Source organism: Haemaphysalis longicornis, unplaced genomic scaffold (genome assembly GCF_048455015.1).
Source record: "Haemaphysalis longicornis isolate Haplotype H1 unplaced genomic scaffold, Haemaphysalis longicornis Haplotype H1 scaffold_3, whole genome shotgun sequence".
Taxonomy (NCBI): Eukaryota; Metazoa; Arthropoda; class Arachnida; order Ixodida; family Ixodidae; genus Haemaphysalis; species Haemaphysalis longicornis.
The window spans coordinates 107,348,188-107,375,853 of NW_027526335.1; the positions used below are offsets into that span (position 1 = coordinate 107,348,188).

General features: G+C 48.1%; 1 protein-coding gene across 1 annotated transcript in view; it reads right to left on the reverse strand.

Annotated features, from left to right (window-relative positions):
• LOC144174995 (ATP-dependent RNA helicase DDX54) overlaps positions 1–27,666 on the reverse strand; it is a 40,492-nt gene that overhangs the window by 12,183 nt on the left and 643 nt on the right. The window contains exons 3-14 of the mRNA XM_077704002.1: positions 26,669–26,739; positions 26,355–26,543; positions 24,787–24,974; positions 22,549–22,732; positions 19,878–20,009; positions 18,015–18,225; positions 16,738–16,872; positions 15,052–15,140; positions 14,019–14,151; positions 11,715–11,785; positions 10,423–10,617; positions 9,596–9,774 (exon numbers count right to left, since the gene is read on the reverse strand). Coding sequence (XP_077560128.1) covers positions 9,596–9,774; positions 10,423–10,617; positions 11,715–11,785; positions 14,019–14,151; positions 15,052–15,140; positions 16,738–16,872; positions 18,015–18,225; positions 19,878–20,009; positions 22,549–22,732; positions 24,787–24,974; positions 26,355–26,543; positions 26,669–26,739 — 1,777 coding nt within the window. The remainder of the gene's footprint in view (positions 1–9,595; positions 9,775–10,422; positions 10,618–11,714; positions 11,786–14,018; positions 14,152–15,051; positions 15,141–16,737; positions 16,873–18,014; positions 18,226–19,877; positions 20,010–22,548; positions 22,733–24,786; positions 24,975–26,354; positions 26,544–26,668; positions 26,740–27,666) is intronic.

Here is a 27,666-nt window from a genome sequence, read left to right on the forward strand (position 1 = left end):
CAGAAGTGACATATCTCTAAAAAATAAGCAAACTAAGCCCGTGGTGAACATTGATATGCAATTGTAAAGCTTTTCCTATTGGTGCACGATGGCTTTTAAATCCGTGGGTCATGAAGTATAGTAAGCCTTATAAGAATGTTAACAGGTGATTCCCCGTTAAAGGCCAACTGCACTAAAATTTCACCTCGGCCAAATTTACTTTGAACGCACAGTGCATACCACCAAAACCATCTGGGACATGATTGGTAACCCCGTGAAATGCATTGTTAATTAGTTATAAGTGTTTAATTAAAAATAGCTCCATCACAGGTGACGCTGTGCTTGCTGACGGATTGTGCAAACAGCCATGAAGCAGGAGTGACATTGCGGCCGGCCCTGTGCTTTTTCCTATTGGCCAGCCAGGAGAACCAGTCGAGCTCCACAGGGCATGCTTCCCTTAGAGCTGCGGTGAGGGCGAAGCATTGCCCGCAGGTTTGCCCGGCCGGCCAGCCACGTGCGGCCGCTCTCTCACCGGCTGGGCCAGCTGGAACGTCACTTCAGCCTGGCCGTACTGGCCGCGCTCCCTTCAATTTCGCTTTCAGAATCTCCAATCTTTTATAGTCATTTGCACCGTGGACACGCATATTTCAGCTTTCATGTTTCGTATCTTGTAGTCTTTTTAAGCAGACTATATGAAGGTTTTCAAGAGGTAGCAATTTTGAGTGTAGTCGGCCTTTAAGAAGTCAAAGAAGTGACCGCGAAAAGTCCGGGCATTCACAGGTATGCATAAAACTAGTGTGACAACCAAAAGAGCAGCAAATTGTAGTCAGGATGCACAAAATCATTAAAGCACGCAAGTGAATACTGACAAGCTGCAGCCTATCTTTGGGTGGTGACAGCAGTACTTTGAAATTATGCAAAGATTTATTCACTTTCCTTCAGACTACCTTAATTTGGTGCATCAAGGGCAAATGCAGGTCTCAACAAACAACAAACACAGCACAGTATTTGAGTTCTTCCGAGGGCCAACTATGCCTAAACCATGGTTGTGACACACAATGTAGCAGACAGCTACGAATTAAATTACACCCACTTGAGGTTCTTTATTGCATCCTGAAACGTTGTGCACCGATTCATTGCTGAAGAGTTCAATATCGCGATTTTATTTTCATGGCCACCTTAAAGCAGCCATTAAGACAAAATGCAAGTTTGGTTCTTTCGAAAGATTGCCGCTTTAGAATAACACTGGCACCACCTTTAATGCAAACCTCACTACAATAAGCCATATAATTACCATATTTACACGATTGTAAGTCGACTCGAATGTAGGTCGACCCCCAAAAATTGCATCTCTCTCTCTCTCTCTCTCTCAAAAAAAAAAAAAACACATGCGAGCGCCACCTAGAAAACTGTATCACAAAGAGAAGCTCTTCCATCCACCCACACGGCGGCTGTACCATCAATGATCGATGCTCCCACAAGAGCAGTGCGCTCGCGGTATGCGCGGTAGATGTTAAAAAAGAAAATCTTTTTTATAAGCACCCAGAATAACCATGCGCTGTGGGTTGAGCGGGAAGAACATATTCGTTGCGAGATGACAACCATCGAAGCAACCGGCAGCGGCCACTGCCGCGCGATACCAGAACAAACAACATGGCGGCTGACGGCAGCAGCAGCGCGCGATTTACTTTTGAGTGATACCTCCCACCAGCGCGTTCGGAAGTGCACTGAACAATGTGATACGATTTGGGCTACGTTAGCGCCGCGCATTGAATCAAGGGATTCGCTAATACTCATTTTGTTTATTAAAGACGAATAAAATGCTTCTTGACGTGTTTTTGCACGCGATTCATGCGCGGCGACGTTGCGCAGGCGACTTTCTCACGTCCGCGTCGACGATTCCGCACGCGCAGCAGCTTCTACTGCTTTTAAGTTCTACCAGCTCTACCATTCTACCTCCGTATGACGCGTGACGAGCGCGGCAGTGGCAGGAGCCTGACGACTTGCCCCAATGGAGAGGCGCGCTCTTCAGCTGGCACCGCCGGAAATGTTTAGGCTTACCATGGTAGCGAATATTTGATTGGCGCTTTCCCTAGCGGCGCGGATAATGCGTTATGGGGTCGTTTTCGACCACATTATCGGCTCCTTTCCTGCACAAACGTATTCGTTTGTGCCTTCAGTGATATCTTAAAGAGCGGTTAGAAGCGGTCGCTGGAGCTACGCGCACCTCTTCGCGGCTGGTGACGCCGCCATGTTGCCGCCGCCGATCGCGTAGCGCACAGCATGCGGGTGGTATTCGCGGCAGAAGCAGCGCGGCGCATTTTCACGAGCAGAAAACGCCCCATGCGATTCACACTTTAGACCATAACCATGGGAACGAGGTGGCAAAGATGTCCCCACTTCATAGCACCCCCGGTTTCTTGTTTCTCTTGCCGTTACTTGCGGTAAACGGTTCGACTTCGATTCTAAGTTTCTAAGTCGACCCCCCAACATTGGATAGTCAAATTTGAAAAAAAGGGACGACCTACAATCGTGTAAATACGCTACGAAAAAGAGAATGGCTGTCACAAACTCGAGCGTACGACGTCTAAAAGTATCGTATAGATTTTTCATTTTTTTTGTACAGCGCCTAACTCTTCTTCAGTCGTCCGATTCATTCAGTTCGGTTCTATTCGGCCTGAGAAAGGGCTGGAACTTTCTCGAACGAAGAGACGGTAACGCGATCACCCGCCGGCTCGCCGGCAAGAAAACAACAAAAATAAAACCCCCGCCGCTCCGGTTTCGTCGAAGCTTCCAGTACTTTCGAGGAGGTGCGCGTGGCCTTGCCAGGGCTTAAGAGCGTCGATGATTCTAGAAGGGAGAAGAGTGAAGTTATTCGCTGACGGCGGCGGGCGCGTGGTGTGTTGTGCTCTCCCTCTCCGCGCCGGCGCGCCGGCGCGCCTATAAAAAGAGAAGCCGCACCTAAACCCACCAGCTACGTTTGGACGTCGTGATTGACAACTGCACCTGTCAGTTTGTACATCACACCATCGGCGACCCGCGCCCTGGAGGACTCCAACGTGCTCCCGGGCCACGAATGACCGTGATCGTCTCGGACGGCCTGGCCTACAGCGAAGCCACGCTTCCCAGGTAGCCGACTCGCCTCCGACAGCGGTGCATCGTCCGGCCCGGTCGGTGAATATGCTGGGACTCTGTCTCTCATATGCATCGAACTGTTCATTTTCTTTTAGTTAACTGCTCCGATTCGTAATATTCATTTGTTAACGCGCCTGTTTGTATCATTTTGTCTAATTGGACTGTTTCTTGTATTTGAATTCCATCTAAGTTGCCTATAATTATCGATCCGTTACCTCGTGCTTGTGTTTGTAACTTGCCTGTCTAAATATAGGTCTTTGTGCTGTGTTTTCCGTTCAAGGCTCTTGCTCATTCTTGCCGCTCTGGTCGGCGAAAGCCGCACATCAGACGGCCACCCCCTTTGTCACCTGTGCCCTGTGGATTCGGTGGGGTTTGTTGGCTCTCATGAGTCGACTCCCCATATCTTCTGGCAGTGCACCCTAATTTAAGGAAACGGGTGACAATTTCTGGCGTCCGCGACAGGACGTCTGATGTGAGCGGTAGGGAGGAGAAAGAGCCTGGAACTTTTTTGGCGTAGGTTGCTACTGCCTTCATAAGTTGGTGCTCTTGTAAACTTTCTCTGTGTACATATACAGTGGAATCTCGGTCATACGAATCTCAAGGGGCGGCAAAAATATTCGTATCACCCGAAAATTCGTATCATCAGAAAACGAGAAAAAATGGAAATGTGCTGCGCATGCGACAGGCGGCGGCAATATGGCGTCGGCTCTTGCCGCGAAGAGGTGCAGGTAGCTTCAGCAACCGCTTCTAACCTTTTGTTAAAACGGAGCTCAATGTGTAAATTAAATTGCTCATGCGGGAAAGGAGCTGACAGTATGGGAGAAGCACTATAAAATGTCATCTACGCCAAATCTCCACCGCGGAGGTGGCCCAGCCTGAGGCGCGCGTCTCCCTATTGGCGCAAGTCGTGAGGCTCCTCCCAATGCAGTTAGCGGTAACCGAGGCAGAGGCTGGCGCCTGGGTGCCGGGCTGAATTGTCAGCGCGGGCGTCAAAAGAACGCGCGCTCATCGCCGACGCGACGCGCGCACACGAACTCAAGCCTGAACCGCATGCCATTCGGGCGCGTCGGCGTTTGCGCGCGCGTTCTTTTGACGCCCGCGCTGACGATTTCGCCCCCATGTCAGATTTTACATCGCTCGTAAAATGACGCGCGACGCGCGCGGCAGTGGGAGAAGCCTGCCGACTTGCGCCAACGGGGAGGCACGCTCTTCATGGCGGCAGTTTGAAAGCGCTCCGGACAGCCCGCTGGCTCCGCCGGTGATGTTTAGGCTTACCACGGTGGCGGATATTTGATAGGCGCTTTCCCTAGCCGCGCGGACGATGCTTTACAGTGTCGTTTTCAGACTCATCAGCTCCCTTAATTCATAAGCAACTTCTTTTGTTCTTTAAAGAGCGGTCAGAAGCGGTCGGTCGAGCCACCCGCCCTACTTCGCGGCCGTTGACGCCGCCATGTTGCCGCGGCTTACCGCGCCGCGCGCCGCATGCGGGTGGTATTCGCGGTGGCGTCAGCGCGCCTGTGGCTTGCGCGGCGCGTTTTCGTGAGCAGAAAACGCTCCATGCAGTTCACGCTTAATGATTTTGTGCCTGCGTGCGACCAAGGCCACACGGCCGCACAAACACTCCCGCCTCCCGTCCACGCCGCAGTCATCTGCTCGCGGCTCGCGTGTTCGTATCACCCGCACCGGGTGATAAATGCGAACGGATCATCCGAATTTTTTTACATTGCGTACAATGCATTTTGGCCGGGGAATTTTGAAAATTCGTATCACAACGAAATTCGTATCAACCGAATTCGTATCACCGAGATTCCACTACCTAGCTAGAGGCTAGAGTATTGTGGCTAGATTGCGATACATTTGCAATCATGGATTTAGAGAAATTCGTAGCGTTGGGCTGTCAGCTGGGCCTCTCAGGGGCCGAACTACGAAAGTGGGTTGCGCAGAAAGAAAAAGAAGAAAACGAGAAGGCTGAGAGAGCAAGACAGGCAGCACGAGAAGAGGCTGAGAGGGCTGAAAGAGAAAGAGAGAAAGAATTTCAGAGACAACTTCAGTTGGAGCGAGAGAAAGCGGAGCGAGAAGAGAAAGCCCGCCAGGCAGAGGCAGAAAGGGAGCGAGCGAAAGCGGAGCGCGAAGAGAAAGCACGCAAAGCTGAACTTGAGATTCTAAAAAGGCGACTCGAGATACGATGGTTGAAGGCGGAATCCTCATCAGATAAGGAAAATGCGAGAGAAGGGTATAGTGACCTAAGTGTTAACCCTGAGACGATAAAGGAACGCCAGGATAGCTCCGGAGGCGAAGAGCCGGAAGTATCCGCAATCAGGGAGGAAATACCTCCAGAATTGTGCGAAAGCGCACCACTTCCGACCTGGAAGGACGATGATCCTAAAGGTGATGCGGAGCTTGAGGATGGAGATAACATCCCGGTTGTGGATGCCATCACGATGTCGGGGCCGAACCCTCTAGACGAAGGGGTACCCGATATTGCGGGGAGAGTGCCCGATGAAACCGTTGTCTTTCCGAAAGACACGGGTAGTTGCACGTTCTTTGTGCAGGAAGATCCAGCTCGAAACTGCGAATTCGCTGGGCAGACTAGCGTCGCTTTCGAAACTGACAGCTCGAGGAGCAAAGAGACTGACTCCAAGATGAAGTTTGAAACCCTCGTGCGAAGTGGAGCCGCACTCCGCAGAGGGAACACGCCGTACATAAGCGTCGGCGACGATCCTGTGACTTCAGCGGTGGGAGAGAAACCACCCGCTGTTTGGAAAGAACCCCGATTCGATGCCTCGGATCGAGACGAAGCCGTGCCCGTCGCAACTCGAGCACCGGCAAAACCGAAGCCAGCACATTTCCGGCGCCCAAAGTCTGCGGCCCCTGCGATGGAGCCGCACAGAAGGAAAATAGGTGCCGAAGGTCGTGGAAAGAACAAACGTTTGAAAACCGGCCTTCAGAAATTCGGAAAACAGCCGGGCTGCCGAAACAAAGAGGGCAGGTTTGGGCACAAGCTTACGAGCAAACATGTGCGCCAGCATTGCAGACAGCAGACAGGTGTAAAGAAACACCGGTCAGTTACTGCAGGAGGAAAGGCGAGGGAAGGCCAAGTCGCTAGACGCTCCAATGTTCGTCAGGTGAAGGTCCAGACACTGAAGCATTTTCGCAGGCCCGGTATCACGGCGGAATCGAAAGGGTTTGTCGCTTCGCGCGACATTTGGCAAGGATCTTCTCCGAAGAGAAGAATTCCGCAGGCGCAGTTGCGGAAGCGCCCGATAGACACGGGCTAAGCATGAAGAATGCAAATTTAGGTATGCACGTGGGATATGCGTGGAATTGTGTTAGACAGAGTTGTATTCTCACGTCGAGTACTGTATACCTGAACATTGTATTCATTGTTTCTCTGTCGTACTGTACGCGAAGGTTGTACTTATTTTGTCACTCTGGCTGTACAGTGTATATTCACGTACTATTCTGCGTAAATTTTACTTTCACTGTTCTATAGTACACATGTCGTGTATTGTTGGCGTTACTAGTGGTGGCATTCGTGAACGTTGCAGTTGTCGACTGCTAGAACTTTATTGTTCTCAAACTTATGTGTTGTCCCTAGGATGTGTGTTTGTTGAGAAATCTGCGCCAAACCGTTGTTCTGTACGCGAATTCTGTACCTGTCATTATTATTATGAAGAACATTGGGCTGTACTTTATTTTGTGTTAGTAGGCACAGCCTCTTTTGTTCACTAAGTGTGAACGACGCGTACGCACGACTTTGTGAGTTGGGAATATTATTGCATAATATTCTGAAACTGGGGGGCTGTGTCACAAACTCGAGCGTACGACGTCTAAAAGTATCGTATAGATTTTTCATTTTTTTTGTACAGCGCCTAACTCTTCTTCAGTCGTCCGATTCATTCAGTTCGGTTCTATTCGGCCCGAGAAAGGGCTGGAACTTTCTCGAACGAAGAGACGGTAACGTGATCACCCGCCGGCTCGCCGGCAAGAAAACAACAAAAATAAAACCCCCGCCGCTCCGGTTTCGTCGAAGCTTCCAGTACTTTCGAGGAGGTGCGCGTGGCCTTGCCAGGGCTTAAGAGCGTCGATGATTCTAGAAGGGAGAAGAGTGAAGTTATTCGCTGACGGCGGCGGGCGCGTGGTGTGTTGTGCTCTCCCTCTCCGCGCCGGCGCGCCTATAAAAAGAGAAGCCGCACCTAAACCCACCAGCTACGTTTGGACGTCGTGATTGACAACTGCACCTGCCAGTTTGTACATCACACCATCGGCGACCCGCGCCCTGGAGGACTCCAACGTGCTCCCGGGCCACGAATGACCGTGATCGTCTCGGACGGCCTGGCCTACAGCGAAGCCACGCTTCCCAGGTAGCCGACTCGCCTCCGACAGCGGTGCATCGTCCGGCCCGGTCGGTGAATATGCTGGGACTCTGTCTCTCATATGCATCGAACTGTTCATTTTCTTTTAGTTAACTGCTCCGATTCGTAATATTCATTTGTTAACGCGCCTGTTTGTATCATTTTGTCTAATTGGACTGTTTCTTGTATTTGAATTCCATCTAAGTTGCCTGTAATTATCGATCCGTTACCTCGTGCTTGTGTTTGTAACTTGCCTGTCTAAATATAGGTCTTTGTGCTGTGTTTTCCGTTCAAGGCTCTTGCTCATTCTTGCCGCTCTGGTCGGCGAAAGCCGCACATCAGACGGCCACCCCCTTTGTCACCTGTGCCCTGTGGATTCGGTGGGGTTTGTTGGCTCTCATGAGTCGACTCCCCATATCTTCTGGCAGTGCACCCTAATTTAAGGAAACGGGTGACAATGGCCATGCGACCCAACCACTCATTTCCCACAACAGAACCCAGCTCTGCGATTGGCTGAGGCCGGCAAAAGCAGATGCAAGTTAGGCAGGGCTTACAAACTTGCAGAACGAGCTCTTTGCACTTAAATTTAATGCATATTCTCTTTATAGCAGTTAGAATGGTGGGTTAAACATTGGAAGTTGAAAAAGTACACGTAAACATGGAAGCACCGGTGTATACTGCATGCACTATGCTTTTTGCAGCTGAGCAGCAGTCTGGCACTTTTGGGTTGTCACACATGACACTGTTCGATTGGCGTAAGCAACATTGTCTTACGTATGTGACCTTGTTTGACGAACATACCCAATGTTTCATGAAACGATTACATTCAACTGCAACAAAAGTAAGCCAAGTGCAAATATGGTTGAAAATAAAGCGAGAGCAGACAGCCGGTCTGCGCGGTATTGTGACGCCATCTAAAGGATGGACAATAAATAAAAGACGTTTCGTCGTTTGCTGCAGCCCTAGTCAATACACCTTACATTCGTTTCAAATATGGGCCCTTTATACGTCATGGCTGACAACACAAAACACACGATTTTGTGTGAGAATTGAAATTTTGGCTTAAATTGTGCAATTTCTCGATGAATAAATCGTCACTTGCTGCCAGGCAAGCACTGGAAGCACTTTTAAAACCTAATGTTTCGGACAAAACAAACTTGTATTTTGTTTGCATGGCCTCTTAAAGGGACCCTGCAGCACTTAGGGGTAAAGTCTCTTGTCCCAGCAATCTCCTCCCACAAGAATTGTGAAAATCCGTTCAGTATCAGCGAAACTATGCGCGATGAGAAATCGCGCATGATTATTCTCTCTCAACTCAACCATGGACAACGCGGCGAAAGCAGCGCGCTCTCTCGCGGACAGGGGGTGGCTTGCGGTGTTCTCTTCAGCAGCCTTCGATATATTGCAGGCCGGGGAGTTTTTTCCTTTTCTCCGCAACATAGAGGAGTCTATTTCCAGTCTAGTGCCACAAAAAAGCAGGCATGGCTGCCTGCTCGCAAGCGCACGCTCAGGCTGGTAGGACATTTTTGAAGCAATAAACGTTTGTTGTCGAGTGGTCTCGTTGAAAGGGGAGTATTGAGTTTGTCACTCAAACTCTACGCGCACTCAAAACACAAAGAAAAACCGCCAAAACTGTGCATACAGGTTCAGGCATAGAAGAGGTTGGCATACAGCGCCGGTGATGGCGAATTGTCACAGGAAATGCGAGAAATAAGCCAGCCGCAAAGATGACCAGCGACAGCCCATACGACAGCCATGGCCCAAATGATGTCGTTTAGGCCATGCCAGGGGTGCATAATGAGAAAAATTGAAGAGAGCGCAGTTGGTTTTTCCGCGTCTTTCACAGCGATTTGCGCACTCACCGCTTCACGTGCACGTGTTACATTTGGCTCAGGTAATTTTGGCTGCGTAATCTAAACGTCGCGCAGGTTTACTTGCACTGCGCAAAGAGTGTGGCAAGGTTCCTTTAAAGTCCCGTTGTGAAGTTTAATACGCCATGCTTCTCCCAACAGTGACCCCCGTAATTCTCTGCTGGGAATCAATCCCCACCAGCAATGCCCTACACTTCAGCAGAAACTCTTACAATGCAACAAAACAAAGACCGAGAATTGGTTGATGGCACCCACCCTCTCTCCGAGTGGAAGTCTGAGGCAAAGTGGGGGATGTAAAACTCTTCATCCTTAAATGAAGAGGGCTTGGCCTTCTTAGTCTTGGGGGACGGTGTCTCGTCATTCTTCCCTTCGCCCCCTGCACGCTTCCTCTTGGGCATCTTGGTCTTGTTGCTTATCACGGCTGAGAAGGTTTTCTGCGAGAGGGGAGGAGGGCAAAAATGATTCAAGGACCAGTGATCCCCCAAGTGCTTCTTCTTTTTCTTGTTACACAAGGCTGACGACTTAGCTCCTCAGCCAATCGTGCATCAACAAAAACAGCAACAATGACGATAGGAATTAGGTGATTACAGGCAGAACCAAATGCCTGACACTTCCTGGCAATAGCCAATAGTATCGTGAAAAAACAGCCCACTCACCATACAGTTTAATCATTCCACCTTAATTTAACAAACATGGAATGATTGTTGTGTTTCAAAATGGCTTGAAATGAAAAAATTGCAGGGCATGAGGAGAGAGCAGGTTTTAAAACTAAGGCGCCAGTGGTAAGCCTTCCAGCAGGGCGCCAAAAATTTGCACATTTATGCTAATTCTAGGCCTACCCCAGCTTTAGCTGACAGGCAAAATAAATAAGCCTGCACACACGTCATGATCAAGAATATTCATGACTGCCTTATTGCATCGAAACTCCAGTTCATGTTGGCAGCCAGCCAAAGCATAGACCAGACAAAACTCTGGCCCAAGCAAAACAATACTACAACATGATTTGCTTAGCCCGTCCACGTGGCTAGACAACCGTGGATGGATGCCACAATAGTGTACAAAGTTTCATGAAAGGGCTTCACCTCAATCTCCTCTTCCTCAGCCATAGGAGCTGAGCTTCTCTTCTGGCTGTCTTTTACTGCGGGCTTGTCCGCCTCTTCCGGCTTTGAATTGGCTTTTGCCGACAGCCGCCCAATGAGGTTGTCGTGCTTGAGCCGCTTGTTCTTCATCACCGCAAACGCTGTGCTCTTGCCCGTGTTCCCAATCTCAAAGATGGTCTGTGAAGGAAAAAAGAACGAACTACAATCGCCACACATTCCCTCAATAAAATTATATCACTCTGAATATGAGCGATGGTAAAAAAGACCTCCGGCCCCACTGCACTTCTAACACGCTACCAAAACTATCTACCAGTGCAGGAAATATCCAGGCTCATGAACAGCTAGACTCATTCGAATCTCATCAACTGCTTTTACACAAAAAGTTTTGACAAATGCTACCGGCAAATCCGAAAATTGAGTTACCCTTTTCTAAAGCAATAGAAACAATTGCAGGGCATTGAAATCTCATGATACCACTTCTGAAACTCTGCCCTAACATTGAACACGTCATTTCTGTAGCAATGCAGCTAGAGCGCATAAAGCTGGTTCCCCAACTTGTACCGTAATTTAAAGCCAACAATTTGTAACTCTGACTTGGAAAAGAAGACTTCCCCCCCCTTAACCAACAAAGTAACCCAAGTCACAATGCGATCTGTTGAATTCAACTGGGGCAAAGGGTAGGACAAAATGGTAATAGTAAGGCACACATCAAATTGAACAAAAGTTCCTGGCATGTGCAAGTTCTGGAGTCACTTCTGTGATATTTCAGTAATACTCTTTTAACCATACACCTCTGCACTCCCTGCAATGTTTAGTTGGTAAACAAGCACTAAACGCTACATGTTCATTGACGAATTTCACACCTTTTGTACATATCTCTGCACTGAAATTATCCTACACGTTCAACTCTTTATTGTCTCCTGCCGCACTGTCGCTAATTGTGGCTTATCAAAAAATAAAAAATAAATCTCCATGGAACCAAACTAGAGGAACTGCACCGCATGGAAATGTTGCTTGAAACTGCAATGCTGCAATGACACGGGCAGAAAAATGGCTTGCTTGCAAAGAGCCACACCAATGCACGCATTTTGCAATGAAACATTCCCCCATCACTTAAAAGTACATTTAAAAACCCTGTCACACTTTCTAGCTCAACTTGTAACTTTTCACTCTCCATTCTTCCTGCAACAACTTTTTGTCACTTCTGTGCCCCCACTCCCCACATGCCCCATTTTCTTTTGAGCCTCGTTGAAGAAATACTTTCGGCCACTCACACTGGGTGGCTTGAACTTCTTCATCCCTTCCAGGAGGCTGGCCCTGACCTCTTCATCCGTTGACGTTGTCACTGCAAGAATGCCAGCACGCAAACATGTTCAGTTCATTCATTCAGTTCACACTAGAGAGGTGGACAGGTACATTCTTACGAAGGGCCATTTCTGTTTTGTCCAGACGCTCTGGCTTACTATTAGGCATCTCCAGATGGCATGACACTTCTGGCCCGCAAAGTTTTTACACAGACGCATTGACCTATGTTGAGCTACAAGCACACTCACGACCCTATGCCACAGCTGACGCATGGTTAATTTACTTTTGTCAGCCACACGCATTTTTTTTTTTCTGCGTCTAATGGCAGAGCTACACTAAAAGCATATCGTGCGTGGCAGTGAGGAGTGCTGCTATCTCTTAAAGTTATCTCTTAAAGTTATCTGCGGGGATCATGGCACAGATAAAACCCACTCCTTCATGCACAACAGCGGATAAAACACAGCCGCTTCAGTGGAATTAGCCCCATTGCAAGCTTCTTGAGCTGTCAAAATATACCGTATATACTCGTGTAGTGAACCCATTCGCGTAATGAACCCCCCCCCCAAAACACACACACACACTTTTCTTCTCATAATTTACTTTCTTGTTACCTTGCATAAAAAATGCAGCATGAATAGAAACGGTACTGTTCAATATACCGGGTGTGCGAGGTATTTGAGAACAGAACGTTGGCGGCAGGCACAATAGAATATCTCTCGTTAAAATGAGACATATTTTCGCCAAACTTTGCGAAGTACTTCTCTTATGGTTTATTTTCATAACTAATCAATGAATCCGCCATCGGCAGCAATAAGCGATTCGATTCAGCTTCGCAAACGGCTGCGTGCACAGATCAGGTGCTCCTTAGTGATGCAAGTTAAGGGGTTCTGACGATGTCTGACCGCTGACTGTGCTTTTTCCTTTTCGCCAGAGATGCCACGTCACCACCACAACACATCACCTTTGTCCGCACTTTGTAAACAAATGACTTCGCTACTTCCAGAAAGGTGACCATTTCCAAGTCGCTGTGGTGTGCAGCCAGGGTGACAAGAACTGCATGGCGTTTCATTTCCTGCTTCAACTTGTACACTGGCATCTTTGAACAAACTGCACAGAATGAATGATAAGGGTCGACGAACAAGAAGCCGTGCACCTAGGTGTACATGATGAGGCTGCTGGTGTGCATGGCGACAAGGAATAGCGTTCTCGAATACCTCGCCCACCCGGTATTTTTATCTTGGCATTGTTGCTATTGCCACCGATTGCAGTAACTTGATATCATGCCACAGCAGGTGCAGAAACGCAAAAAACGCACTCTAATAAAAATATCTCGACAGTAGCCGGAGAAGTGAGCGCAAATGCCGGGGCTCACAGTTTAAAAATTGCGCGCTTGCGGAGAACCACCTGCTGAACACAAAACAAACCTTCTTGCGTATAGTGCGGCGTGCAAACAAAGCACCAAACGTACTCCGCACTCCTTCCCTGCTCTGTGCTGTTTCGCGACTTTGCCATTAAGCTCCATGGTTTTGTTGTTCTGCGGTGTTCCGACCTTTTTTTGTACTCCTGGTGCACGGCGTACGATGGGCCAGTACATGAGCTACACAGCCAGTTTTAACTGACGGGGGTGGAGCATGCATTGAAGCTTATTGAAACTGCGTGGCTGGGCAGAACTTCAGTGTTGACCCAGTGTGTGTACGCTACTGGCGAATTCAAGAGCTTCGGGCAACGAATAGGGATCATTGTGTGTTTCCTGGGCCCAAAGAAGTGAAGTCTCCCGGTGTGGAAAAAGAAGTAGTGGAGTGCCCTGATGGCACGGCGACGATGCACTGTGGATCAACTACGAACGTGAAGCCGCAAGCGACTTCAGTGAGGAGGACAGCTCCATGGCGAGTAGGGGGTCGCTAGCATGTTGTCAATAAAAAAGAAATTTGATTACATAATTACCTGCGTGTGTTCACTGGAAAGGTAAGTTTTTGACAGCGCTTCTCTTACAATCATTATTGCAGGACATATCAACTTTCTAAACCTTTTTGCAACTTTTCCCGCACATTAAACCCTTCCCCCAAATTCATGCTAAATTCTCTGGAAAAACAAAGTAAGTTCATTACGCAAGTAAATACGGTACCTTATCCGACGCATTTTGGAAGAAAATAAAAGATGAGCATACAAGAAACGCATTGAGCTTGACCATTTTTTTTCATGCTACATTCACAAGCTCTCCCTAATACCTGCGGCGTGGCAGTCTCCAAAAACAGCCTAACGGTGAATCTCACCGCGGAAGAGGGGGTGGGGTGCCAGTTCTCCGCGGAGGTGCTGCTTCATACGCTTGGTGGATTCGCTCGAGGGGGCCGGTCGGGACTTGAGGTACTGGATCATCGCATTGCTGCACACTCGCTCCATGCTTTGCTGCAAAGAGAGAGGGGGAAATGTTTTCAGGGCGGCAAGGACAGGGAAAGAAGGACGCAGTTACGACATTATCGAGCCCAGCTGAACTCGCGGTCAAGCATAATTATCGTACGCTTTTTGATGCCACTGCCAGCACATCACTTGCCCCTGCATAATTTTGCTTCCAGTTACACAACCTGTATACAGGGCACTGGCAAACACTATTGTGGGACACTTCAAATTTCTTCTTCTTAACCACTCACTCATGCACATTCGAATTTAGTGCAGAGATTGCAATCTGTTGCCTTTTAACTTTTATGCCAAGATACGCAGGGACACTAACGTGGTTAAATTTAGAACTTGCATCACTAGCAGAGCACAAGTGATTGCAGTGTGGCCATTGGTAACACTGAAAAGTTTAAAACTGTAAGCTATAGTGTGTCTCCTCGTGTTTTGTCCCTGTTTTTCTGCAGCACTTTAAATCCCTTCAAGGTATGCACCAACTTGCACAAATGACAACTTTATTGACTATCAGTTGCAGTTTCAAAGTCGCTTCTTGGATTGCTCCAAGCTGCAGGCATCTTTTTTTTTTCCATTAAAAAAAAAAATCTGTCAAATGGTTGTTAACAGGCCATGGTAAGTCCATAAAAAACACCCCATGTGCTTGCAAAAGCATTTCCTGAAAGCACTTGTTTTTCTGCCTCCTCATGTGCGTCATCTTAACCCTTTACTTGTAACTCATCTTAACCCTTTCCATTTAACTTACAATGTCAAGTCCCGTGATTAGCAGCAGCGATAAAGAAAACGTCCACTACACATACGCTTCTAGTACTAGTTCACCAGCCTGCAAGACAAGAAGCTGCAGTGCGTGCAAGAAAAGAAATTAGTACAACAGTCGCGTGACTTGCGAGCCCCACGTACCAGGTCTGTGGACTGCAGCTGAAGGGACCGCAGCAGTTCGCACTCTTCGTCAATGACTGCCTGGGGCACCCGACCGCACAGACCACTCTCTGCGAAGGGGCACGGCAAGCCACACTGAGCAAGACATTGGGCACATTTCACCACTTCCTTTTAATGAGGTTGAGATAAAACAAAAGCTGGCATGCTATGATGCAGTCAAACTATGGTTTTTCATAAAATTATTCACCTCTGAAGCTATAGAACAGTGCCACCAATCAAAGTCAAGTTGTTCAAGGCCCTATCCATTGTGCAAGACAAAGTAAAGAGGGTGCAGAAGATAGGCTGGCTACTGTCAACAGCCTTTAATACACCTCCCAGACTACCTTCACCTGAGACACTCATAACACTTTCCTGCTTTCCATGCAGCTAAAGTTGACAGCGCTACTCTGCCAGGAATAGACGCTAAGCCTTACGAGACAGGCAGGGACTGTGTTATGCCCACTAAGGATGACCATCTTTTGTTGCACTGTCATTCCACATTGCGTTAGCTAGTTTCCGTTGCGCAGTACATCTGGTGAGCTGAGTGGCCTTTGAATCAACTCCAACCACATCTGACTGACCACCTCTTCCCTACACCCAAATGCTTCCCTTCCCATTCTCTTAGCTTGCACAAACTCAAGCGTACGACATCTAAAAGTATTGTACAGCGTTTTCATAGTACTGTACACCACCTGATTCTGGTTACTCAGTCAATTTCCTTTCTATTCGCCCGTGGGAAAACCCAGGAACTTTCTCGCACAAGGCATCGATGGCTCCGGCCACTCGCTGGCTCGCCGGCAAGAAAATAACAAAAATAAAGCCTCCGCCGCTCAGCTTTTGTTGGAGCTTTGAACGCTTTCGAGCGGGCGAGTGTAACTTTCAGTGTTAAGGCGTGCCAATGATTCTAGAAGGGAGAAAGAGGGAAGCTGTGTGCTCAACAGTGGCGGGCGCAGTGTGTTGCTCTTTTCCTCTGTGCGCTGGTGCGGTTTTAAAAAGAAAACCCGCGTTAGGACAGATTAGTTACGTTTGGACGTCGTGATGTGACAACGGCTTCTGCCTGTGTGTGCACCACCATCGCCGACCCGTGCCCTGGAGGACTCCAACATTCTCCCGGGCCTCCAATCACCCTGATTGTCTCGGATGGCCTGGCCTACGATGAGCCACGCTCCACAGGTAGCCGAATCCCTTCCGACAGCGGTGCATCGTCCGGCCCAGTCGGTGAATATTCTGGGACTTTGTCTCTGATATGCATCGAACCGTTTTTCTTTTAGCCAACTATTCTACCTCGTGATATTCATTGTTAAAGCTCCTTGTTGTACATTTTGTATTTGAACTTTATCCCGCATTCGTATTCGATCTAAGTTATCTCTCGTTAGCGTTACGTGTCCTCATGCTTGTACAGTGTTTTGCCTGTTCAAATATAAGCCTTTCTGTTGTTTCATTCAAGGCTCTGACTCATTCTTACCGCTCCGGTCGGCGAAAGCCGCACATCAGACGGCCACCCCTTTCGTCTCCTGTGCCCTGTAGATTCGGTGGGGTTGTTTTCTCGCTTGAGTCGACTCCCCATATCTTCTAACACCGCACCCAATTAAAGAAATGGCGACAGAGCAACTCAGCCCAAATCCACTACAGTCACTAAAGGCATTGAGTAGAAAGAAGAGAGCGTGCCTTCGGGACTGGAAGCAGCGTCCGGGAAGCGCAGTTCCTGCCCGAGGAACAGGTGCAGGTCCAGCAGGTAAGGGGCCTCATCGGGTGCGACCAGGGAGTAGGCTGTCCCAGTGCGGCCCGCACGAGCCACCCGACCTGCAGACCAAATGTGCACCGTGCATGAATGCGGTAAACATCTCAGCAAGACAACATTGCGACCGTGCGTTAAAACATACACATCATCAAACCAATGCCAATGCCACGTTAAGTGGCAGACAAACGCTTTTCCTCATAATCTGGACCCACTTTTAATCTGTGCAAGTGCAACATACTATTCTTTGCAGACAAACATACTTATCATCCAATCGTTTGGGATCTACTATGTCACTTGTGTGGGCTGCCTGCCTGCTTCCCACAAGACCCATTACACCACACAACTAACCTTTCTCCAATTTCAGATTTGATAGCCCAGCTTGCTTGTTTATCAGTTCATTTGCTCGCCTTCTAACACTTCGCGTGACACCCATCATTGTTTTTTCCGTGGATCTCTGGGTTGGTCTACGTTGAACTAACTGATCCCATAAATGAGAAACTAAACAAAGTTTGTCACGATAATGAACTGTTCGGGAAAGGAAATTGCACTAAAAATGCACCAATGGACCCATCATTGCCATCCCTTGTCATTTACAAAAATTTCTCTTCATCCCCCAATGCCAGATAGAGTAAAGCCAGATCAATCGTAACAAACTGACATATCAAAGTGCCAGGGCATTACTCGCTAATGAGCACGACGGCTACACAGTTCTGGATGCATTAAATAGGTGCCTTGGTTAGGGATGCATCAAAACGTGCTGCAGCGTTTTATGTCGCTTCTCAACGACGCAAAGAGTGTCAAAGGGAGGGGGGGCATCATGGTCACACTCCTCACTGATGGATAAGGCCTATGCATAGCGTGACATGGGCATCAAACATTGAATAAATGACTCGATCCAGCTTCCAGCACTAAAATCAGCCGTGACCCCTGGCAAATAAGATGGAAGTCATCTTGGAGTTGCCGTAGCATCATTCTGTCCCCTCGTAGAAATGAACGCATTAACAACTTACCCTACACCCATATTTTAAACAGGCAAGTGTAGTTCATGGATTCGGTGTGGCCGAATTCTCTGATCCCACCTGTGTCCAATCGTTCAGAACTGTCACCAACTTGCCCTATCACCCTCCCAGCTGTTTGATAAACGTGCTTTGTGGGGGGCCACATAAAAGGTCCCACGGAGGGTGATAACGGCCAGGGGACGCACCCACGCGGTGCACGAAGAGCTTGGGCCTGGGCGGGAAGCTGTAGTTGATGACGTTGTCCAGCAGGGGGATGTCAAGGCCCCGGGCGGCCACGTCCGTCACCAGCATGACGGGCACCTGCTTGGCCCGGAACTTGGACACGTGGATGCGCCGGGCCGCCTGGTCCAGGCTGCTGTACACGTACGTGCACGACACCCCTGCACGCTCCAGCAGCTGAAGTGGAGACAGAAGGCAGGAATCGTGAACCAAGGAGAGGAGGAGAGCGTGTCGAAGGCTCCACCAAAACCCACGCTCGGCTTTCAGAGCTTCTAGGTGGTGTTATTGGGACCACACGCGTGGTATTTTTATACGCTGTAGAAGGGCCATGAATAAAAACGACAAGCTGATTTCATTTGAAAGAACTAGTCCTTGGTAACCTACGAGCTTTATTCCAGCCAGAAAAAACGGTTTTTTGAACGGAAAGAAAAATGTGAGAAATGTCCAGAAACTTTCAAGCTTCCAAGAAACTTCCAAGTAATGGAGGAGGGGGAGGAGGGGGGGGGGGGTGCATGTTACCGTATTTACTCGCATAATCCTCGCACTTTTTTTTCGGAAAAGTCAATGCGAAGATAGGGGTGCGAGAATTATGCGGGGAAAAAAAATTCGGTGCACAGTGTTGCCAATTTGCCTTCTGCCAGTCCCGCTAAATGTAGCGGTCGTTTTTTGTATATGTAAGCTCAGTGTTGCCAACAGCAGCTATTTCTTTTTATTTGATTATTTACAACGTAAACAGTCTCCCGTCGATCAGCGTTCATGAAATTGCCGCCTTTGCTTTCTGGCGCGCGCCCTATCTCGTCGGCGTCACGTGCGTGCCCTACTCCAATAACGCACGTTGAAGTCGGTGACGCCGAAGTGCCTGCCTGCGGCGCGGCTGCCGTGTTCGATCGCATACTCTATCGCTTTCAATTTGAAAGCGGCAATGTAGCTGGCGTTCTTCCCCATGGCGACGCGACACCAAGCACAAAACAAAGAGATCAAAAAGTTTTCAAAATGGCAGCGAGATATCCACCACTGATGCGAGTGACTCACTGACTGCTGCTGCTCAACGACGGGACCACGACGGCGACACGACGACACGACAGCGGGCTGCGCGAACGCAGTCTAGTTGCGCGCACGCGAAACCGGCTCAAGTACAGTGCGAGTAGCGTGTTAGGGCGCCTGTTAGGGAGTAGCCATGCAGATTGTTGGGGTGCCTGGATGGCCTTGGATACACAGCGCTCTCCGCCGAACGGAGAGGCGGCGGGGGAGGGCGCGCGTTGGAGAGCGCGTGCACCATGCGGGTTTCGCGAGCAGGCAACTTTCGCCGCTGCAAAGTTGGGGGTGCGAGGATTATGCGAGGAACCAAAAAATCCAAGTTTTGGTGGCTCACATTAGGGGTGCGAGGATTACGCGAGTGCGAGGATTACGCGAGTAAATACGGTATATGCAAGGTACGAAAAGTCACATGCAGCCTTTGTGAAGCCTCTGTGTGTCCGCAAAGTTCTTTCTGTGCCTATCAATAAAATCAAACAAAAGTACAAACTGTTGCAGATGGCAAGTACCCCTAATTTGCCCAAATCTCTGTTTACTGACACTACCTTGCCCCCCCAAAGACGATAAGACTTTTCTAGATTAGCGCAAGCTGTCTCCAAACAAACTTCAATTGCCAGTATAGACCCTCTTCATCCGCACTACTTCCTATGTTCCCATGGCAAGAAATTTTTTTGCACAAACCTCGTAGATTTCACTGCATTGGGATTTGGATGTACACTCCAGTAGAATTGCCAACACACCTTCTCATCCGCAAACATGCATTTGACAGAATGGCGAGCAAAGTTTCGGCTCACATCTCGAAGGTACTCGGCATGATGGCGTGTGGCCACAAAGATGAAGGTCAGCTCGTCAGGTTTGATGACGCGTTTGAGGAGGTGCAGCAAGATGGCCGTTTTGTCGTTGTTGCGACACATCACGTACACCGTCTGCCAAGGCGAGGAGAAAAACAAAAAGACAGAATAAGTAAAGAGAACCTACCACAAAGCAGTGCTAGCAACACCCAGCCCACATGGACTACAGTCGTAATAAAATTAAATTAAATTTTACACTAAATTTTGGACATTGAACACGCCGAACCTACGCATGGGCTGTGAGGTGTGCTCAGTGGAGGGCTCCGGATTAATTTTGACCACCTGGGGATCTTTAACAAGCACCAAAATCTTGACACACAGGAATTTTTGCTTTTCACCTTCAGCCGGAACAGCCGGGGTTGAATCCGCATCCTCGGACTCAACAGCTCAACGCCACTTGAGTCAGAAACTGTGGCTAAAGAGTTTTAAGTAAGTTGAGAGTCTGTAATTCCTAAAGCGGTAATTCCTAAACAAGCAAGCACTTGGGTGCTTGATTCCACTTGCGTTCTCGCCCGAGCACTTGACAAGGGTGAGGGCACACACCCACACAGAGGCATGCGAGCGTGTGCTGCCCCATGCTTGATGGGCGCCTTGTCAAAATGGTCATAGTAACAGCGCTAACGACACGAGACAAAGAGAAGAGGGCACAAACACGGCGCTGTACTATACCAAAATGGCCCAGCCGGACTACTAAAACTGTGCTTTACTGCGCTCAACTGTCACCAAAACACAGATAAATGTAGACTTTCAATTGTACGACAGAGCAACATTAATACCTGCTTCTTACTAAAATGCAGCGGCATCAACGCATCGCTAGGCACGCACAGTGGCGGAGAACCTCCGGCTAACGGACTGACGAAGTTCTATCGCGCGTGTCATTATTTGCCAACAGTGTTTTTTGCTGTGGTGACACGGTGGCAGTGCATACACCCAATAAACCAGCTAACGAAGCAACTATGTCGGTTAATCACAACGAGCAAACGGGAGAGAACTTTTCCGCAGCAACGCTGCCGGCTGCGGCTATGCCACCGGTGACCGGCTGCATGCCCCACCCCACCCCACAGCTGACTCATCCGCCGGCCACGGAAGGATGGAAGCGCGTCTCGAGCGGCGGCTTTGATTGGTCCCGGCTGGTAGGTGCGGCCAGCCCTAATAGCTGAAATTGCCAGATCTTGGAAAAAACATGGCGTGCTTTAACTTACATCTCATCTCTGGCCATTGCGAGGTGGTGCACGGAGGTGCATGAGCGTGTGGTTACCGCGGCTCCAAAACTGTTACTGGTGCACATTTCTAATAAAAAAATAACCATACATAACACATGCGCGGGTGAAGTGAAACATGCTGTAAAACAATTCTTGAAATAGCAGATACGTACATACCTGTGAAATTACAGACAGGTCAAGGAAGAGTGTGCGCATGATTTAGTATGAGTGGACAAATCCCTTCACTACTTTTTTACACAGCCGTCTCAGTCCATCTGTTAGCCTGTGTTGAGACCCTTGCCAAGTGGTTTCAACTGGCTGTGAAGCAGGGATTAATCAGTGGTATCAAAGGTGTACCGGTATCTTACTGACATCAACGTGACCTGTTTAATGGAAACCAGTTCAGTGGTGCAGCCACATTATAGTCCTGCACCCGATGTTGATTGCCAATTACTGTGAAAAGAACAAAGGCAAAACTACCCGAATAAAAAATGTGTATAGAGTGCAGGATCGGGCGAGTTGGTAATACATGATCAACTACAGCGCAGCAAAAACCTAAGGACGACAGGAAGGCATACAGAAAAAACGCTGACTTCCAACTACATTTTATTACGGAAACACGTCATTCTTATAAACTTATCAGGTTGGCTTATTGTGTTTGTGTGTGTGAGCTTATATAAATGACATTGTTTGTAATAAAATGTAGTAGAAAGTCAGTGTTCATCCTGAATACTTTTCTTTCGTTCTTGTATTTTTGGCTGCGCCGTAGTTGATCATGAAGAGGTTCATCCCCAGCCATGCTGAACAAATCAAATTCAGTTTGCATTCCTAATGCAGGTTGAATGGGCCGTATCCATAACAACTCAATCACTGGGCCAACGGGGCACTTCAGAATCTCAAACACTGTGCCATGCAAAAGAAAAAGGCGAAGAAAAAAAGAGCTCACTCTGTTTGATCTTTCTTTGTGTCAAACAAGAAGCCTAGCAGTGCTGTATTTGTTTTGGGGCCAGCCAAAACGGAATGGTGCTGCGTGACTAGATGTTTGATAGCTAGCTTGTGCAAATGTTCCTGCTAATACAGTTGAACCCAGACTATACTGAACCTGCTTACATCGAATTATCCTTTATATCGACCTATTTCTGGTCACGGTACATTTTCAGTGAGAATATGTAGCAAAACGTACGCTTGTATCGGAAAAAAATACCAGAACAAGAAGAAGATACACAACTATTTTGTGCGAAAGTAAGGCAGTTTCACCAATACTGCGTTTTTATAAATGCAATGTACTTTTATGACGTCCAGTTCCATAGCTTGCTTATATCGAATTATCCTCTATATCGAACTGACAGATGTTTTTTGCGAGTTCAATATAATCGGGTGCAACTGTAGCCATGAGCAAGCATGGTGCAGACCTTGAGCTGCTCGCTGAGCTTGTCCTCGACGTCCAGCCGGATGAGCACGGGTTCCCTGAGCCCCGCTCGGGCAAAGTCCACCAGCAGCCGCGGCAGGGTGGCTGAGAACAGCAGCGTCTGCCTCGCTTCGGGCAGCCGGTGCAGGATCTCGCCCAGCTGCTCCTGGAAGCCCATCTCGAACAGCCTGCAGCAGGGCCACCACATGAGAAAACACGGCACTACTCGCCCTTCATTTAACCAGGATTAAGGCAGGCGATGCCATGCCATCCCTTTTCCGTGCCGATAAATTAAAGGAGCCATGAAGAGAAAATACAACTTCGTTTAATTTGAAAGAACTAGGATTCAGTATCTCACTTAGCTCCATTACAGCCTCAAAAGATGTTTTTTTAATGAAAAAAAAGCCAGAAGTATTTAAAAACTTTCAAATTTTGCACCACAGTGACGTGTTATGAGCAAGAATGACGTCCTATAGGCCAACAATAAAACATAATTTTCAGTGCGTTAACTGCACGTTAGCATTCAAGTGATGCGGTCAAATGGAACTAGAGGCCCCATTACAGATGTCCAGTCATGTGTCGTCACGACAGGTCAGTTACCGTATAATGCGGAATATACGTAGGTCGAGGCAGAATATAGGTCGACCCCCTTACCTTGTAGCCGAAAATGAAAAAAAAAATAATAATAATTATGTACCAACCATTGTTTTATTGAGACTATAACTTGTTTCGTCTCACATTACTCATTTATAACTGTCTGAAGTATCGTCGGACCACTGCTTCTATCTGGCTGTCGCCCACACAGCAAGTCGTCCTCGGTGCAGTCCAGGGAATTGCTTATGCAGCACTTAAACACTCGAAAGGCGATGTCATCGTGAAGCAAGCGCAAAGCATGGGACACTTGTGTGCGGACCGGAGCGACAGCCAGTCTGTGCAGGCGGTCAGCAAACATCTTGGGGTATCCATTCGTAGAGACATCGCACGACGCTAGCGGACAAAATTTGCCCCTTTGTACAGCAGCACAGGTGCACAGAGCAGCGCCCAGGAAATGAGGCCTTCCGAGCTTTGCATACCGAGAGCTGCCCCTTCAGCTAACGCCGCTAGCAACACTTCTTTTGGTGATAAAGAACTGGCGCAAGGCGGACACGTCATTGGCCTTGGAAAAACCCCAACTTTTCTTTTAAATGCTGCTGTACACTGGCACTAAGTGCCTAAACTCATTTTGAGCAAGAAGAAAATTGCACACACACATTCGCCGACAGCGAGAGAAGCAACAAAACAAAGATGGCGTTGCGTCTGATTGATGGTGGTGGCGATGGTGCCTTTGGGGTTTGGATGGGCTCGATGGGCTGCCCAGTCGCCAGATGACAACTGCCAGTAACTGCAATATAGGTCGAGGGGTGACTTTTCGGCAAATTTTTCTGTAAAAAATCTCGACCTATATTCCGCATTATATGGTAGGCGGCCGCCAATCGCACAAACAAGGTTCCGTGACGTCATAGAAAAGTTGCGGGAAACCGGCTAGGGGGTCGCGACTGCTTCACACGTTTTCTTTAATATCTCCGTTATTTGTTCGAAGATTGTGATGATATTGGTATCGTTGTTATCGGGACTAAGCAGTCTTTCTAACAAACCCAACTTGTATTTTGTCTTCATGGCTCCTTTAGATAGGGGTGCACTCCGTGTGTGAGCTTGCACGTCTGCAAATATACACGTCACATTCTACACTTTTACCAGCTCCCACGAAAGAGCAACTTGAAAATTCCTAGATACAGTTTCTTGACAAGAACGTCTGTCCAGTCCCTACCCCTCCATGTCATTCCTAAGTGGGGGCCACAAAACTGAGCAGGATTGGGTTACGGTGAAGTTAGAGGGGCCATGAAGACAAAACACATCTCGGTCTTCAATTCTCCTGCTTGTACCCATAGCAGCTCCAGATAGACTACATGACAGCAACTGCATATTACCCTGGCTACCTGGTCGTACCAATCTGACACAATCAGAGAGCAACGAGGTGAGCGCGAAAAGCCGAAGTGATTAAAAGGGTTCATTCAACCAGCTTAAATAATGTCACCACAACACTATGGCCAGTTTTGGGATTTCACTTCATCTGTTCAGCGCCTCCAGCCAGATAAACTTGAATGAAACATGGGAGCGAGAAGGCATTGCGGAGCATTCCCACAATAATGACGGATTGAGCAAAGATGAGACCACAAGGCAAGAACGGAAACGGGAGACCCACCGGTCGGCTTCGTCGAAGACAACGTATTTGACCGAGTTCAGGCGGAGGTTCATCTCCATGACGATGTGCAGGAAACGGCCCGGGGTGGCAATGAGCAGGTCGGGGCTCTCGTGCAGCGCTTCAAACTGGTCCTCCATGCTGTCTCCACCCAGGATCACCGTCGACCGGAGGTCCGTGAACTTGCCCAGCTGCAGGGATCATTCGTTAAAAATGAATGGAAGAAAAAGAAGGTGTCCCTATTTCGTTTGTTGACACTGACTGTCCGTTTTTGCGTAAGCAGATGCCCATTGCTGAACCTTCACTAAAGCTGGCCCAGCTGCTTTGAACTGCACAGTGAAGCTTGACTGCCTGGGCTACGTGCAAGGTGGGAGAGACATCCAAGATAGCATAGTGAAAAATGGATGAGAGAATATTACGAGCAGAGAAAAATGGGAAGGGGGGAGAAAATGGCATACAGTAGCCGACCAATTTTTCGGACTCTGAAAAAATTCGGACTTTCACGAGGGGCTGCCAGTTGTCCCATGATAGGAGTAATGACTCACGGATTTTTCAGACTGCTCTTTTATTCAGACAATTTTTCGTTCCCCTCCAGGTCCGAAAAATCGGTCAGCTACTGTACTGTGCTGCATTCATTTCACATGGGATGTGGTAAAGATAACTTATTCCACAATTTTTGCTCCAATCTGAAAGCACCCCTAATGTGCGAACAGTACGAGCACTATTCCCAATGAACGGAGTAATTTTAAACTGAAGTTGATTATGGAATAGAGTGAATAGGTGTTCCATAAGTGAACAGCCGTTTAAGACAGCCTATGGAATTTCTAGCACTACTTCATGTGGAAGAAACACACGGCAAAGGTGTGTACACGCAGTTTGCACTCAAAACAGATCACAATATTTTGGGATAGATCCCTGTCAATGTTGATACTGGGGCAAGTTGCAATTCAATTCAATTCAATTTATTTTATGCACCAGATAATAATGATTGGTTGCCTGGTCTATAAGCTGTGGGGACAGCTTGACGGGGGCCCAGACAACCAGTACAAGGCAGCAAAGAACGATACATCGATCACTACTTCGTGCGCAATTGGCATGTATGTTATACATAGGAGAAATGTACAAACGCTACAAGTATGTAAGCCATTGTAATACTAGCAAAAAGCGACACCAGAAGAGAAAAGAACAGCAATTTAAATGCATAAGTAAAATACATGGCCGTGCACAATTGTGAAAAAAAAAACGCAAATAACAATAAAACTATGTAAGCATTAAAACTGCATATTTATTCTGAATTCACAGCGCAACAAACAAGAACGGACAGAAGACGAGACACAGACCACCTGTGCGTCTCGCCTTTCCTTTTCCTTCTTTGTAGCACTGCGAATTCAACAATGGGAGATCCCGCTCTTGACCCAACAGTGTTTTCGAATTGGATGTAACAGTACTCCCAGCAACTTCCCGGGTTACCACAGGAGCTTTATTATCAAAGCAGGCATGCCGAAATTCCCTCCCCACTATTGAGGCGAGTGAGATACCTCAGCAATTTGAAAAAAATTTTGCTCACTCACTTCCTTGGCGAACTTGTGTGTCTGGAGGGCCAGTTCACGTGTGGGTGAGAGTATGAGTGCCCGGGGTCCCGTGCCAGCAGAGCGCCCCCCAAGCCTGCTCAGGATGGGCACCAGGAAGGCGGCCGTCTTTCCGCTGCCCGTGCGCGCCATGGCCACCACATCCCTCCCTTCCAGCACCACAGGGATGGCCTGCACGCAGAAAAGGACGAGGATGCTTTGGAAGAGGTTGAACACCGAAAGGTCCCTCACAGCCCATAATGGGGTTTTCAGAATAGGACATGAAACTGCATGAACGAGCACTTTAGTCTCCTCACCTTGCGCTGGATCGGAGTTGGCTGCTGGTATCCGCGCTTGAGGATGCCCTTGATGATGGAGTAGCTCAGGCCTGGGCAGTGAGTGATGAGTTGTGGGTTTCACTACTTGAACCAATTAGCTAGAGGATCCCTTTCCAAGAACCTACTTATCCAGTGCTTGATCCAATAATTGCAAGCGGAGCCACAGAATGGGAACATAAAATAATTAAAGCACCAAGATTAAAACTTGAAGAGAACATGAAATTAAAAAAAGCGGCACAAATAACGAATCCTCTTCTTTTTTCTTTTTAAAGCAGAACCTAGCTGCGTATGCCTGCCTCCGGTGAAAAAAATTTTCCATTTGTACGAATGCACATCATACGAGTCCCTTCTCAACTTTATTCCCCTCGCTAATGTTACCCTCGATGGTGCTGTAATGGCTATTGGCCCAGAACGATAACAGCACGTTTCCTCTCCCACAAGTTCCTTGCATGTAAACTAATGTTTCCAGTATACAAATTCTTGAAAGGGAGGATTTTGTTGCAGTCATCACATTCTGTACACTCACCAATGCCCTCCAAAAACAATCAAACGGTGGGTCACTCTGTGCCCCTCTCAATCCCATGTAACATGAAAGAAAAAGCAGCAACGAAAAGATCCTTGATTGGGTATATGCCACACCCTAAGGAACAACAACATCAACAACATGATGGGCGACTTTGGAAACACCGCACGAGCAGCATTGTCTTGTTCGTTCTTATGACAGCCCATAGGGTATATTGCGACCAAAACGTGCATTTATGCCGGTAAACTGGTTCGTACTGAAACTTCACAAACAGCACTAGAACGGGAAAATGCCAGACGACACAACGCGCTGACAAACAACAAGACTGATTTCTCCGCGCAAGAATGCAAACATAAACGTTCGTTTAGCTTTTGATCAGATGTTAAAAGAGCTGCATCTTGGGCTTTATTGTGCCGTTATCAACGGACGAAAACACGTACTGATAAGAGTGCCA